General features: G+C 38.2%; 1 protein-coding gene across 1 annotated transcript; it reads right to left on the bottom strand.

The window, feature by feature from the left end:
- Positions 1-586: 586 nt before the first annotated feature.
- map3k8 (mitogen-activated protein kinase kinase kinase 8) lies at positions 587-16,199 on the bottom strand. Its single transcript, XM_063003691.1, has 8 exons — positions 16,145-16,199; positions 14,262-14,592; positions 12,874-13,044; positions 11,553-11,814; positions 8,953-9,059; positions 6,675-6,827; positions 2,865-3,111; positions 587-2,770 (listed from the first exon to the last, which is right to left on the bottom strand). The coding sequence occupies exons 2-8, from the start codon at positions 14,571-14,573 to the stop codon at positions 2,643-2,645; spliced, it is 1,380 nt and encodes a 459-aa protein (XP_062859761.1). The 5' UTR covers positions 14,574-14,592; positions 16,145-16,199; the 3' UTR covers positions 587-2,642.
- Between the last annotated feature and the right edge of the window lie 316 nt (positions 16,200-16,515).

Raw genomic sequence — 16,515 nt, 5'->3', positions numbered from 1 at the left:
TTGTCCACTCTATTAGACACTCCTACCTAGTTGGTTCACCTTGTAGATGTAAAGTCAGAGATGATCGCTCATCTGTTGCTGCTGTTTGAGTTGGTCATCTTCTATAGCTTCATCTGTGGTCACAGGACGCTGCCCATGGGGCGCTGTTGGCTGGATATTTTTGGTTGGTGGACTATTCTCAGTCCAGCAATGACAGTGAGGTGTTTAAAACTCCATCACTACAGTCAGTAACTGTAGAACTACAAAGTGCTTCTATATGGTAAGAGAAGCCGATAAAATGGAGTGTGTGTAGAAACAAGGAGGTGGTTTTAATGTTATGGCTGATCGGTGTATATTCTACGTCTGTAGACAAACGTCTGTGGACATCCCTCTTAATTACTGGACTCAGGTATTTCACATATTGTATATAAATGAATTAAGATATTCAACTTTGTGAAAACACCTTTAAAATGTCCACTGCAGGCCAGGCTTTCTCTTTTCTTACACACAATCTGTACTCTTCCATTAAAATTAGTCTTGGCCATGGTGTACACAATAACCACATAACTGTTTACACATTGAAAAATAATGATACATGACAGTGCACTTCCAGAAATATATTTCATTTTATTTGAAGTAATAGAAAATAAACTGAACAATCATTTGCATAGCTGGTTAACCGAAACGTCGTTTCAGACAGAACAGTCAGGATTGTGTACATACCACTACAGCTGTGATGTATGGTTTAATCCTAAGTACATGATTTAATGTAATCTATTGCACTGCAACTACTTAAGAAATAAACATTCCACAGGAACAAAGTTGCATTTTCCACATCTGAAAAAAACAACAGTACCAAAAACACATATTAAATGTTTACAAATACCCATCACTTAGTTAAGCAAGTAATTGTTCCAAAGCTAACATTTTATAATCATATTTTTAAGACACGTAAACTTCACATTATAGGTGAAACCACAGCCATGGTTAGACAAAAAGTTGAAGCTGAATACAAAGCTGCAACCCTACATTTTTAGACATAAAAAATACAGGTATATATATGTTATTAATGCAAGATTTTCATTTAAGTTCACTTCTTAATCTTTAATGTAAACATATTAAAGTCTATGCCTCTACTGTGCATTATATTATAGTATACAGTACAGCTACTTTTGTAAAACTGTAAAAATGGTTAAATATAGATATTAGCACAGTTCTTTTTCTATTTCTTTTTAAAATGCATGATTACACACTGTAAGACATAAGAATAAAGTCAAATAAAGTATAAGAATATGGCGCCACTATAATAAATTAAGCTGCATTTTCCAGAAACACAGTTAAAAATTTATTAATGTTTTTACATGCTGAGAATATAAACTGAACTGATGGGTCAGCATTGTTACAGCTACATGTTACCAGTTGATAAAAAAAGCATGCATTACTGTACAGTAATACATAAAAAAAGCAGTCTGCACCCGCATGTGCTGCAGACAGAAAGTGACCCATGTGCCACAGATTAAAACCCAATTTACAACCTGAACCATATTAAAGCTAAGCTTTTGTTAACACTTAAGTATTTCTTACATTTTTTACATTTTTAAAACTACCTGCTTGTTTTCTAGTGTATGATCTATATATGTATAGTCTATAATTTCTTAATCATCTTTAATAAAACCAATGGATTTTATAACTCCACTGATGCTCTTGTTGGTTATATGCTGTGGTTTCACAGATAAACCTTCTGTATGGAGCATCATTTACATACAAATGTCTTTTTTACTTGGCCACACTTACAAAAGAAAAAACAGAAGTGAGTTCCTATACATTTTCCAGAGACAATAAGTCACTATTCTTCCTGTATGTGGGTAATAAATCAGGATTTAATTAGATAAACCACTAACATACTGATCTAAGTCTGTGCTATGATCTAGCAATAAACAAATGTCTATCTTTGCATTACATTATGTAGCATCATAAACTATTTTGTACACGTCTACATGAGTACATATATGAGCACTGCTTTGTTTATCTTTTACTGGCACAAAGGCAGTCTACAAGTACGTATCTTACTATGCAGTCACTGCATTTCCTATTAATGCTGCTAACCACTGCTGATGGAAACTCTAGTTTTTATATGAAACGGTTCTTTGGAGAACCATTAACATTTTCTCTTTTATTTGCCCACAAAAAGGCCTTTTCTTGTGGTTGCAGTGTAAAAATTAGTACATTTTTAACACAGTACTGTTATATGCAAAATGTTTTCTGCTTTATATTGCTTTACATCCTTTTCAGCCATTTAACTGTACCTAACTTAAAATATTTCTTATGATACCTTAATGTACAGTTTAAAGTCTCCTCATGCTGGGCTAATTCATCTCCTTTCTATATCTGACTTTCAAAAATAGACATGTGAACTCCAGCCTGTTAGCAACCAAATAAGGCTTTTCAATCCCTCCATGCCACTTGACAAATGACTGGACTGTCAGTGGTGATGAAATAAAGCACTTAATGTAGGTGCCCTGTTTTCATAAGAGTCCACATCACATGCAAATCACATGCACATCACATGCATCCTCAGGACTTTGCTTCCTCAAACGTCCCACGAGGCCTAAAAATGTAAGTGTGCACATAGATAAACATCTGGTTCCTTATTTGGCTTTGCTTTAACCATATTCGGTTGTCGGTGGCCCCCTGACAAAGTTATAGTAGCCAGCTAGAGCTCCAAGATCCACGTAGAGGGAACCTTTCCTCTTGCAAGGCCCGGAGTCTTCAGTATACAGTGAAGAGGAGTCTGAAATGACAGGAGAAAAGGTCAAGTCATGTTAATTAATTGTTTTACATGACATGTTTGTCAGGATTTGTTGGCATGTGTGGGTGATTGTTACCTTGTGTGCTGTCTGACATGTGACTTTGTTGGCGTAGAAGTGGGTGTGTTCCCTCTCCAAGAGCAGAGTCCAGACTCCAGCAGCGAGGCTGGTCTTCTCGTGAAGGGTGAAGGGCTTCCTCGTTCAGAAGCTCTGTGGCAGAGCTCCTACGCGATGGGACCCTCTCCAGAGCCCGCTCCAGGAGGCCTCGCATTGCGGGACTGCAGTCCTCAGATATGTCCTCCAAAGGAGGGGCCTGCTTATGGATCTACAGAGAGGAAGATTATGGTGGGTAAGAACATATGACTGATTTCATGGTCATTAAAATGTTGCAAGCACAAAGATTTTACTATTTATGATACCCTTATCTTTATACCAATATGCTACTTTGGATCAACCAATGTCATCCTGCCATCCCCTAATAGCTTCTAGCTAATTGCTAATAAATTACTACATACTTGTATGTATTTAGTATAAATAAAAAAATAATAAATAAGAACAGCACTGTAAATTGCCATATTTAAAAATATTGGTGTGTTCTTAATGTCTTTTTCATTATTATATACTATTATATGTATGTATTATTTTCTGCAAATACAATTCCCACTTTACAATGCAATGTGATCTATTATCAATAAATCTAATAAACTGCTGTACATTTGAATTATGTGCATGAAAAGTTGGACCAGGATGTAAGTAATACTGTAAATTATCAAGGTTAAATTTACATATAACATACTTAGCAAATATTTTTATCCAAAACAACTTACACAAGATTAGCTGCTGCATTAAATTTGTGTAAATGAGGGTTAAGGGTCTTGCTCAGGGGCTCAAAAGTGGCTGTCTGTCAGTTGACCTTCTGATTTCTAGCCTTAATCACTGAGCTACCATTGATATTGATAACACTGCTTGCTTGTATGATGTTCATTGGCAATTCCATATTTATAACTAACTCCATAGCTGATTATATTGCAATATCTGGCAATCAAGAAACAGAAAATTATGCCTTTTCACGTGAGACTGATACCGGCAAAAAAATGTAAAATAACAAAACTTTTGACAACCAATTCTGTGGAAATGTTTTTCAATTAAAGAGGATGCTGAATGGAAAAAGTACCATTTAGGTCATGGAAAGCAGAACTAGTCACACATGCACAAATACAATGACCCAGTGATACTGACTGAAGGAGGAACTCTGATTTTAAGCACTGACAAAATGCTTTATGAGTAAAAGTGAAGTTTGAACCTTTTCATATGTGGCATTTCGGTTTGTGTTATGTGGTTATAGTGTGACGGAGGTATGTAAGGCGAGATCTGACCACAATTCGGAAACAAAAATATATAAGCACAGTTTGAATGTACAGTGTATCACAAAAGTGAGTACACCCCTCACATTTCTGCAGATATTTAAGTATATCTTTTCATGGGACAACACTGACAAAATGACACTTTGACACAATGAAAAGTAGTCTGTGTGCAGCTTATATAACAGTGTAAATTTATTCTTCCCTCAAAATAACTCAATATACAGCCATTAATGTCTAAACCACCGGCAACAAAAGTGAGTACACCCCTTAGTGAAAGTTCCTGAAGTGTCAATATTTTGTGTGGCCACCATTATTTCCCAGAACTGCCTTAACTCTCCTGGGCATGGAGTTTACCAGAGCTTCACAGGTTGCCACTGGAATGCTTTTCCACTCCTCCATGACGACATCACGGAGCTGGCGGATATTCGAGACTTTGCACTCCTCCACCTTCCGCTTGAGGATGCCCCAAAGATGTTCGATTGGGTTTAGGTCTGGAGACATGCTTGGCCAGTCCATCACCTTTACCCTCAGCCTCTTCAATAAAGCAGTGGTCGTCTTAGAGGTGTGTTTGGGGTCATTATCATGCTGGAACACTGCCCTGCGACCCAGTTTCCGGAGGGAGGGGATCATGCTCTGCTCAGTATTTCACAGTACATATTGGAGTTCATGTGTCCCTCAATGAAATGTAACTCCCCAACACCTGCTGCACTCATGCAGCCCCAGACCATGGCATTCCCACCACCATGCTTGACTGTAGGCATGACACACTTATCTTTGTACTCCTCACCTGATTGCCGCCACACATGCTTGAGACCATCTGAACCAAACAAATTAATCTTGGTCTCATCAGACCATAGGACATGGTTCCAGTAATCCATGTCCTTTGTTGACATGTCTTCAGCAAACTGTTTGCGGGCTTTCTTGTGTAGAGACTTCAGAAGAGGCTTCCTTCTGGGGTGACAGCCATGCAGACCAATTTGATGTAGTGTGCGGCGTATGGTCTGAGCACTGACAGGCTGACCCCCCACCTTTTCAATCTCTGCAGCAATGCTGACAGCACTCCTGCGCCTATCTTTCAAAGACAGCAGTTGGATGTGACGCTGAGCACGTGCACTCAGCTTCTTTGGACGACCAATGCGAGGTCTGTTCTGAGTGGACCCTGCTCTTTTAAAACGCTGGATGATCTTGGCCACTGTGCTGCAGCTCAGTTTCAGGGTGTTGGCAATCTTCTTGTAGCCTTGGCCATCTTCATGTAGCGCAACAATTCGTCTTTTAAGATCCTCAGAGAGTTCTTTGCCATGAGGTGCCATGTTGGAACTTTCAGTGACCAGTATGAGAGAGTGTGAGAGCTGTACTACTAAATTGAACACACCTGCTCCCTATGCACACCTGAGACCTAGTAACACTAACAAATCACATGACATTTTGGAGGGAAAATGACAAGCAGTGCTCAATTTGGACATTTAGGGGTGTAGTCTCTTAGGGGTGTACTCACTTTTGTTGCCGGTGGTTTAGACATTAATGGCTGTATATTGAGTTATTTTGAGGGAAGAATACATTTACATTGTTATATAAGCTGCACACAGACTACTTTTCATTGTGTCAAAGTGTCATTTTGTCAGTGTTGTCCCATGAAAAGATATACTTAAATATCTGCAGAAATGTGAGGGGTGTACTCACTTTTGTGATACACTGTATATTTTACACAAAATATTGGACTATAGTGACACTTACATTTTACATTATGTATAACTGGATGTCATTATGTAGGTACAACCTTGCTCTTTAGTGGGACATATTTAAGTTATAAGGTGGCAAATACATTTCTGTCCTATATGACAGAGGACATTGGAGAAAGCTGTCCCATCTGTGCAGCCAACCATCACAAAGCCATGATGGAATGATGACATGACACAAAAATGCAAACCTCTAGAATCAACAGCTATGTGGCAAATCTTTGATCAGAGCTTTATGGATTATTTTATTATAAGTGACACCCAAACCTAAGATAACCATGTGCAATCCTAAGTATCCTCTTGGTTGGTGTAAAACCCACTGCATCTGGACTCTGAAGCAATTAAAAAACACATGCTTTGATTAAAGGTTTGGGCTGAGGTCCTTCATCTAGTGACATATTTTTTGTCTCAAACTTAGTGTAAATAGTTTGGAGAAGGCCCTACTTTGATATAGCAATGCTCCTGTAAAATTGTGGGCTATAAAGAAATTGTCTTCTGAATTTGAGATAAACTGGAACTGAGACAGTCAGGTCGTATAGCTCATTACAACTGCATGTTCTCACTAATGCTCTTGTGGGTGGCAGAATGTAAGTAAACCACTGCCCTGTTCAAAGTCTAGTAGAAAGCATTCCAGAGGAATCAGATCTGTTATTGCAGAACAGAGAGGACCAACTCAAAAATAAATTCTGTCATTTTTAATGTGACATTTGTGTCAGTTGTCCATAAACATGACCATGTGGTGTACAGTATGCATGTTGTTTGTATGTGTACTTAAGTAGTATACTTACTATGTACAGGTAAGAAGGGTATGATGAGCGTGGGTATCTCCTCACCCATGGAGGGCTTGCAGTCTGCATGTGAATAATACTAGTGCCCAGACTGTAGATATCAGTCTTTGTGGTATGTCCTCGACACAGGACCAGCTCTGGACTCATGTACATCTGAAGAGAACGAGAAAATGACACCATGATTGGGGCATGTACAGGAATGCATCTTGTAAAGTAGTGAAACAGTAAGGTGGGCCCCCCCGGTGGGTGGATCACAGGGGAACAACCAGAGAAATAAAATAAACAGAAGAACAAAATATTATAGCTGCATATCTGTCATTGTTATTACTCATAACCTTTGTTCATATGACTTTTTTACATTAAGAGTCTGGATGCAATAGATAAGGATGTTTAACAGTTTTTGTTGACTGACATACTTGGTAAAACAGACAAACCACTGAGAATTTCCAGTAGACCCATTACATACCCAGGGGAAGGACCACTAGTAGTGGAGTGGTGGAATATCAGTTATGATATTGTGATTGTAAATATGCCTAATATAACCCCCCTGTAACAGAAATACCTAAAAATACTTCACCATCACAGTTTAAATACAACTTGAATAATACTGTAAATATCAGCTTGCATGCTAAAAAAAAAAGCTTCATTTACTGACACGCTATGCAGTTTGAAGGGAATGTTTTGCAGATTCTTCTACAGAACAGAGGATGACATCAGCGTTTATAATTTAGTGTGTCATAAATGCTTCAAATGAAAAGCACAATTCCAAACAGACCACTGCTTTATACTCCCAGCCCAGCCTTCAAAACATAACATCCCTCAAACCAATGATGCACTTGTGGAGCAGATGGGGACTTTTAGGCTATTTGTCAACAGAGTCCAAATCATCTGCTCAGTGGACTTTCCAAGCAGGGTCAAACTACTAAGTGTGTGTGTGTCGTTCTGGGATTTTCCCACTAAGACATACAAGTAAAAAGTCATGTGAAGTACAGGAGTGTTTTTCAGAGTGTGTTTGTTCGACCTGTAGCAGCCTGCAGAAATAATGTTAATGTCTTTTAAATAAATACATGTCTCTGTGCCACTCAGGTGGCGCAGCGGTAAAACACGCTAGCACACCAGATGCTAGATTCTCTTCCGTTATGCTAAACATCTTTCTGTTGCACCACTTGGGAGCCAACAAAAACATTTATTTATAAATGCTATATAGTGTACATTTATTATACTTTATAAGTATGTGGACACCTCTGACCATGAGGTTGCCAGACATCCCATTGCAAAACCATGGGCATTTCTATAAAAGGCTTTCCACAAGATCTGTGGAAACTGGTGCCAATTCATTCAAAAGGGCATTCGTAAAATCTGTCCTACAATTACAATTACAATTCGTATGTACATACTGTATATCGAGCCATATAGTGTAGACAGAAAAAAATATATAGAAGATTTTATTTGAGTAGCTATGTCTAACATTCTGACTGTGTGTTAGCATGATTGTAAACAGGGAGTGAACCTGGAGGATGCAGGCACAGACATGTTTGAGTGCCTCTAGCTTCAGGTCTGTCATTAACATGTCTTTAAAACTAAACAGTGCATCCAACTGTATATATAAACTAATGTATTCCAGACATAACAATAACAGAATTGTGGGAAATATTTTCTAGCTGGTTTGGTTATGAGAGATCTAATGTATTGGTGAATGCACTGAACTGATCTGTTTGAGTCTCTAGTTACATATGAATCTCAGTGTTTTCAACATTTAAGTCGCAGACACTTGAGCTGGTTAATGGCGGCACAGTGGCATGTAGTGTCACATAGCATTATGACTCCTGAGGATCTCGGCTTGATCGTTGGTCACTGTCTCTGGGTAGTTTTGCGTATTCTCCCTGTAAGCACGTAGGCTTTTTCCAGGTACAAAAGGTAAATTAGCTGCTCTAAATTGTCCTTAATTTGACCTCACTCTTTTCTTAGTGTGAGTAATGCATGCTAGACAAATTAGTCACTAGTGTGCTGGCCAGTTTGCTGTATTGCTACATAGAAATAATACTTATGACATTTTTTCATAGTTGGCTGGTATTAAAAGAATCACTGAGAATACAGTAACGTATTTAAACACGTCTGTCTAAGTTGGTGTCCCAAATCACATACTGCAAACTACAAATAGAATACCAAAACTACTGGTCATAGGTATTTCAAAACGTTTTATTCTCTGTTGTAAGAAAATCTGATGGATTATGAATGTAATGTGATTTTAATTACTCAACATCAACCACAAATGTACCTCAGTTCCTCTAAGGTCTCTTGGAATGTACACATCCTCCGTCATCTGCACTGTTAGACCAAAGTCCACCATAACAGCTTTAGCAGACATCAGCACAATGTTACTGGCTGTATAGAAAAAAAGAAATATGAAAGAGGAAGATAAATAGGTAGTATGAGATTTAGGCAGTGTAGAATGTCAAGCATATAACAAATTTAATCTGGGAAACACATTCACCAGACTTAAGTCCAACAATACAGGCAAAATATGAGCACTCTGGTACTCTTTTAATCTATCTCTCTTTATTGTTTCTCTTTTCTTTGAATGTTTGTGTCTGGAATTTCCAGCTGTTTAAAGGTTAAGTTTCAGTTCTCAGTTCTGATTGGCTTTTAGCCTGACCTAAAGAGAAAAAAAAATGTTGGTCGTAGCCTTTCACTTCACTATGAGCAATTAAGGCTTCGCTTTTAGACCTTTTAAAAAGCAAAGCACCAACAAAACAAGAGCCAGGAAAAAATACCTTGCAGCTTCCTCCTAACGACCTAGATTTTATTTCCTGCCAGTGTGCTGACCAGCCTTTACCAGACACAGATGCAATCTTATTTACCTGAAGACAGATTTACCAGGTTTCCAGGGTGTTCATATCTGATCTAGGAACAGTCTGTGGTTTAAGACTTCTGTGCGTAAATGCACAAATTGCATGTACTGTATGTTGAGTAACAAAGGTTGTATTTGTACAAGGAGTAATTCATGACTGCACCTCCTACCATAAACTCTACCTTGTATTATAGTTCCTTAATTGGTAACAGAACAAAGCAGACTTTTTTCTGCAAAGCTTAAGGGGAAATTTTGCTGATGCATGTAACATTCTTAGCAAGTAAATTATGCTGAATTACAATGTGAAAAATCTATGGAATTCAGTCATTTTCCTTTCAGTGAATGTAAATCATTTTGAGAAATTTCTTTAGTTATAGGATTTTATAAAGTCACAAGAATATATATGTTATTGAAGGTTTTAAGGTTACCTTAAGGAAAGATATTGTTAGGATGTCAAATGGATCCAAAATATCTCAGAGCCATAGTTCAAATCAAAATATACTAACAATACATAGCAGAGAACTGACAAGTGGAGAAAAAAGGAGCCTGGTACATAAATAGAACAGCTCAGAATGAATGGAATTGGTGCAGTAAATGTCCCCCTTGCAAACACAAGCATAATGTCTGTGTTTCCACAACTTGCAATTTACCCTGCCTCTTCTTAAAAGGCCCTGGGTTCGATCCCCAGGTAGGGCGGTCCTGGTCCTTTCTGTGTGGAGTTTGCATGTTCTCCCTGTGTCCGCGTGGGTGTCATTCGGGTGCTCCGATTTCCTCCCATAGTCCAAAGACATGCAAGTTAGGTGAATTGGAGACACTAAATTGTCCAAAACTGTGTTCGATATAACCTTGTGATCTGATTAACCTTGTGTAATGAGTCGCTACCGTTTCCGTCATGAATGTAACCGGGGTGTGGAACATGACATTAAAATCCTAATAAACAAACAAACAAACACGCTTCTTATTAAAGCACACTGCATCTATAGTACAGATTGTAACTTCACATTCTGCAGTTCCTTGGTCTGTCTAAAATAAACTGGATAAAAACCACAAACACCAAGATAGATAAGACCCCAGATAAACTGGACTTATCAAAGATAATTTTGCTTTCTGGCTATATGAGGTCTCTAATTTTGTTACTCTTTGTTTCTGTAGTTTGTAGCTTCATTAACTCACTGACACTGTGCAACAAGTGAAAACTCAGGGCAGGAGATTTTTACAGATTTACAAATTTAGTGTTAGCTTTACATGCCTAGAAACTCACAGCTATCTCATATTCTATCACTGACTAAACTCTGTTATTACAATAAACTTTGGCTTACATAATGCTTTCTTTACATTCTCATTTATTTCATTTTCTTTTTATTTATTTATTATTTTTACTAATTTGACCCTAATTTATTGTATTTGAATATTGCTACCCAACAAGTTTAACTTACAAGTTTAACATGCAAATAATTACGATCTTTTAATTTGGCTTTTGATTTAGTATGCTTTTGGACAGCAGACAAATTGACGTCATGACCAGGGACAAGGACTGAAGAATGTGGTTAGCATTAGTATGTATTCAGTAACGTTGTTTTTCTCACAGGTGCGTCATGGATCGAAATACTAAGTGGCCTATCGCATCATGAAACAAAAAAGGAACCACCTTTTTGATGCTTTGTTTGCCACCTGGTAATACTTTTGCTTCAAGATGTGGTTTGTTGAGAGGAACAACAAAGCACAAAAAGACCAGTTAATGAGACGTATTTTGACATAGAATACTACAATAAATAATTTAAGTCTCCTAAAAACAATGCTTTTATTGCCACTCTAAATTTTAAACCACCGGTCTTTGGGACTAGGTGAAGACTACACCCCTACATAATGGATTTTATCCTGTTTGACCACTAGCCAGCGTACAGTCAACCAGCCAAACCCTGTTCTCCTGAGTCATGACACCTATCACACTAAACCAATTATACCTGCCTTATTTTTTTAGATATAGATATTACACCATGTGAAATGCTCACAGCACTTGGACTCACGTTTGATGTCATGGTGAATAATGTTGTGCGAGTGAAGGTACTCCAGTCCACGCAGAACCTGCTGTGTGACCCAAATGATCTCGAACTCTCTCATTGGTCCACAGCTTTCCAGCTTTTCCAGAACAGACCCTCCTTCTCCTGCCTCCATGAAGAGGTGCACAGTCTGGTCCCACAGCAGTGCCCCATACAGCTCAGCAATGTTTTCATGATGGAACCGAGCCTGGAACTCCACGTCTGCTGGTTTAAAGTACTCCAAATGGATCTGCAAATGAGAGGGGTAGTGCATTGCTTAAATAAACAGTAATTGGCATAGTCGTTGTGAAGATATTATGCAATTATGTGGTCTCCAGCATGAAGTAATATGCATGCAATAGTAGTCATACTTCCTGCTGGATATTAATGCTTTGCAAACACACATTCATGGTTTCAGGCATATCTGCAAATCTTTTTCAGGAAAACACACTGAGTGGGGCACTCCCAGAGTTCATGTAAAGAACCAGCCGTTCCAGTTTTGCATATACATTTGTCTTTTGTGAAACAAGTCGACAGTTGTGTGGTAGAGTGTAGTTAATTTGGTGGAAATAATAGTACTGAGCATTCTGTAAAATACTTGTTAATATAATTTTGCCATTCTCTGTACCTTAGTAGTATTTTTTTTATTAACACAGAAAAATGTCTATGTTTGTCATATGTTTATAGCTTATCATTTGCCCTAAATGCCCTCCTTACACTGTGTGTTTAAGCAAGGGGAGTTCCTGTCAAGTTTCCTTTCTCGGCTACTGTAGCAGGCTGAAACACTATCTCCCCAAAGACTTTTAGGGAAATAAGGTCCTTTCCTACCACACAGCCCTCTTTCATTTCAAGAAAATATTCTTTCACTGCTGCAATAACTATTTTTGCTGCAGATTTTTTCCTCCCAGACACTTTAATTTCCTGTTTCTTATATCCTCATGACACTTGTGAATGTCTCATGAATAAACACATGATCATACACATGAACAATGTGGCCAAACATGTCAGCCTATTTCAATGTAATGCTTAGATTTCTTTCCACTCTTTGCTGTTATACCTTTAACGACTTTTAATCCCATGTAACATTGTAAAACACTATAAACTGCACCACAAGGTGAAGAAAATGCATATTTGTAAGTATTAAGACATTTCAGTAATCGGTCACAACAGTTACAAACAACTGCAGCTTAACAGGATGTACAGCCATGAGCTGACGGGAAAAACCTGAGTGTCTTTGCCTGGAAGACAAGAACTGACGAATGTAGAATTTGGCAGACAGTGCTAATTTTCCTGGCAGTTCAGGACTCACTCGTTTGCATGCCATTCGCTTGCGTGTTTTGATGTCCTGAGCCAAGTGGACTTTCCCGAAGGAGCCCTTAGGAATGTGGCTCGAGCCTTGAGCCTTGTAGGTCAGCCTCCATGGAAAGAGGAGCACGTCCAAATCAATGCGATAACGCCCCTCCTTAACAATCATGTCGGTCTGCAAGTAGAGGAAAAAGACAGGCCACAAATTAGCTGACAGTAATAGAGTAATGCATTGCAATCCACATGCATAAGCTATACAACATTATTACTCTGGTACAAAAAGTGCTAACCAAACACCACCTTAAACACAATGTTGATTTAAAAACTGTTATACCTACATTTGCATAATTTGTCATTTTCTAAGTCATAATGCATATTAAATGCTTACAACGCACTCATTACCACACTGCACTATAATTAGTTAACGTCATAATGATATAGCATATAGGAAACCCTTGCAGTCAAGATTCCACGTAGGGTTGCCTGAGATTTTACAAAGCATTAACATAGCATCCATCCCCTTTTTTCTTGGTCTGTACCACCTGTCTCTTTCATTGGCCTATAGAGTGTTTTTGGAAAGTTTCGCCATTTTATAAGCCTAAACTAGACACAGAGATAGTCTATAAACCTAAGAATGTCGAGTTATTCGTCCTATTAGCTATGCACATTAAATTTTATTGGTAGTTAGTACCCTATGGGGTTAGGCTACAGTACAGAATCTATACACTTTATTGCAAGTAAGCATCAGTGTGAACACAGCAGATGGACCAACTGTCTGGAACTATGCGTGAGAGCCTTAGCTGCATTTCAATTACAAAATACATAGTATACAAAATAGCATAATTGTAATCTGTACACCTTATTTCAAAACAAATCGATCTCTTTCATTACTCTTTCCCAATTTTATAGCTTAACATTTCTCCTGTCTCATTGAACACAGTACACAGTACAGTATATATACATGTTTTTTTTTTGTGTCTGTGTGGTGGATGACCTTAAAGTTGAAGCGTATGGAGCATAAGCAGAACACTAACTCTACAAGCACTGTGAACTAATTTAAAATATAGTTCATGCTAACCTATTTCAGTGTACTGTGGCATTTTGTAAACACACTGGAAATTCTGCTTAAGGTCATTACTACAAAATGTCAAAGCCACCAAAACAGTGTACTATACAGTAATCAGTTTTGGGACTACATCACCACAATTTGGTGGTTTCCCAGTATACAGTCAACTTATTTAATAAACCAAATAATTACCAGGTTTAACAGGTAAACTGTGCTTAGCTTTGATTCTCAATTACTTGCAATGATGATCCTCACAAAAATTTCAAAACAAGTAATTACCTTAAGTGTCACTATTTTAAATGCATCATCATTTATGGCTAGCTTACCTTGTTCAGCAGCACTCCAATTTCTTCTCTTATCTCGGACAGTTTGGAGGCTGGTGTATTAGAAATCATGTTGATGAAGGCCAGCAGGTCTGTCACATTCCCGTACCTCACTTTCCCATTCTGAATGCCAGAACCATAGTCCCTTGAGGCCAAAACATCTGAGCAATCCAAGTTTTCATCCATTTTTTCCGGTGACAGACACTCTTCGTCGTCTCTCTGAGAGTAGATACGCTCCACTGCCTCAATGATGTCTTCGATATTCATGTGAGCCAGAAGCAGTTCTATACCCACATTGTCGTTCTGGAAATCCATTTTGGAAATGTAGATCAATCTGAAACAGAGAGCATCCTTACTCGCATACAGTTTGTAGAGGGGGAAGGTCTCCTCATTAGATCCTAGTATAATAAATGGCTTTTGGTGAAACCACTTCTTTTTATAAAATATGAAAAGGCTTTTTGCTAAGCCAAAGTTTTTTTCTGCAGTTTAGTAACTAATTTTTTTCAGCACATAGCCAAAACTCATGTAAAATGCCCCAGAAGTTCTTCAAACAGATCTTTAATTCACAGTAAGACAAAGGTTTGAACAAGAAAAAAGCCAAACACATCTAAGCGCACATAGTTACTGCTGAACTAAAGGTATATTCAGAGCCTGTTTGTTGTTTGTTTAACAAATGAGGGGATTTTTTACAAGGAAGGGAAGCCCAAACCAGATCAGCCCACACACACCTGAATCAAACTAACTGTAAATACCACCAATGTTATTGTGTGGAAGTAAATTAAACAAGCAACAGAACTGAAAAATATATTGGTTATCAGGTCACACTATAGTAAAAAAAAGTATATATTTTACTGTTTATAGCATTGTGGTTCAATTTGGCCCATTATTCTCGATACACTGTGCACTATATTGTTATTTTACAATATAGGGACATTAGAAAACAAAGGTGTATGCATTTTAAGGTGAACATGATCCAGTAAAATTGTCTGTTACTTGTTGGCTTCTGTATAAACATGTAAGGCAATCACTGGACTATACAGTTTTTATAACATTTCCAAATTATAATTTCTCCTGCTTTGTACTTAAGAGTCGGCATCATGAATTTAACAACCATCCTGTCATCAGCAGACCATGTTACCCTTTTAAATTGTTTAGGTCACGGTGTCGCCCCACAGCAAGAAAGTCCTGGGATCTATCCCCAGGTGGGGCGGTGGAGTTTGTATGTTCTCCCCATGTCTGCGTGGTTTCCTCTGGGAGCTCCAGTTTCCTCCCACAGTCCAAAGACGTGCAAGTGAGGTGAATTGGATATACAAAATCGTCCATGACTGTGTTTGACATTAAACTTGTGAACTGATTAAACTTGTCTAACGATTAACTACGGTTTATGTCATGAATGTAACCAAAGTGTGTAAAACATGACATTAAAATCCTAATAAATAAATAAATACATTGTTTAGGTAGTTCCTTATACCAAGCTGTACCTCTTGCGCCTTACATCTCAACCCTGTCATTGTTGTAAAGTTTGAAATGTTCACTTTTTTAACTTTATTTGGGTTTTTAACTTAATTTTTTGTTAAAAGTTAGGAAATGTTGTGCTCTTTCAGTGGTCAGTTTTGTGGCTGTACTTTCAGGGCATTTAAGAACTGTCCTGTTTTTGGAGCCACACGTCAGTTGCCTCATGTCAACCTCATAGAACTCATGTCCAAATGTTTCTCATTTCATTTATTTCTTCTATTTTGTCCACCACTTGTGGACAAATGTTTATTTGGTTTATTTGTACACTAACTTCCCCAAATAAAACACACTTAAATAAAAGAACACAGTGAAAGCTTACTGCAGTTCATTAAATAATCAATAATAACTTTAAATGTAAAAACGTCACTTACCTTGACAGCACTGTAGATCACATGGAAACGAGCGCTGTGAACTGATCCATAGTGTAAAATGGTAGGAGTGATACTAGTGCTGAGGTAAAAAGCCCCGTCATTTCTGTGCTTTCCTTCCACTGCCGCCCCCACGCTGCCTCCCCCACGCTGCCGCACTTTCGTTTCCCCTTTCAGACTCCTGTCAGCTTCTCTCTGAGCTCAGCTGCTGCACATGCGCACTACCACAGAGCTGCTCTCCACTGCCTGCTGTACACTCGCTGCCTATTATAGCAATACTGAGTACTACAAAGAGGAATGTGTGAGACGTTCTCAGCGTAAACAACTTTAACCCATACAAAAAACATCCAGTGATAAGAAAAGTAACGAAGATT

The sequence above is a fragment of the Trichomycterus rosablanca genome, chromosome 10 (assembly GCF_030014385.1).
Source record: "Trichomycterus rosablanca isolate fTriRos1 chromosome 10, fTriRos1.hap1, whole genome shotgun sequence".
Taxonomy (NCBI): domain Eukaryota; kingdom Metazoa; phylum Chordata; class Actinopteri; order Siluriformes; family Trichomycteridae; genus Trichomycterus; species Trichomycterus rosablanca.
The sequence above is the reverse complement of the archived record's forward strand: the minus strand, read 5'-3'. Positions and strand labels throughout refer to the sequence as shown.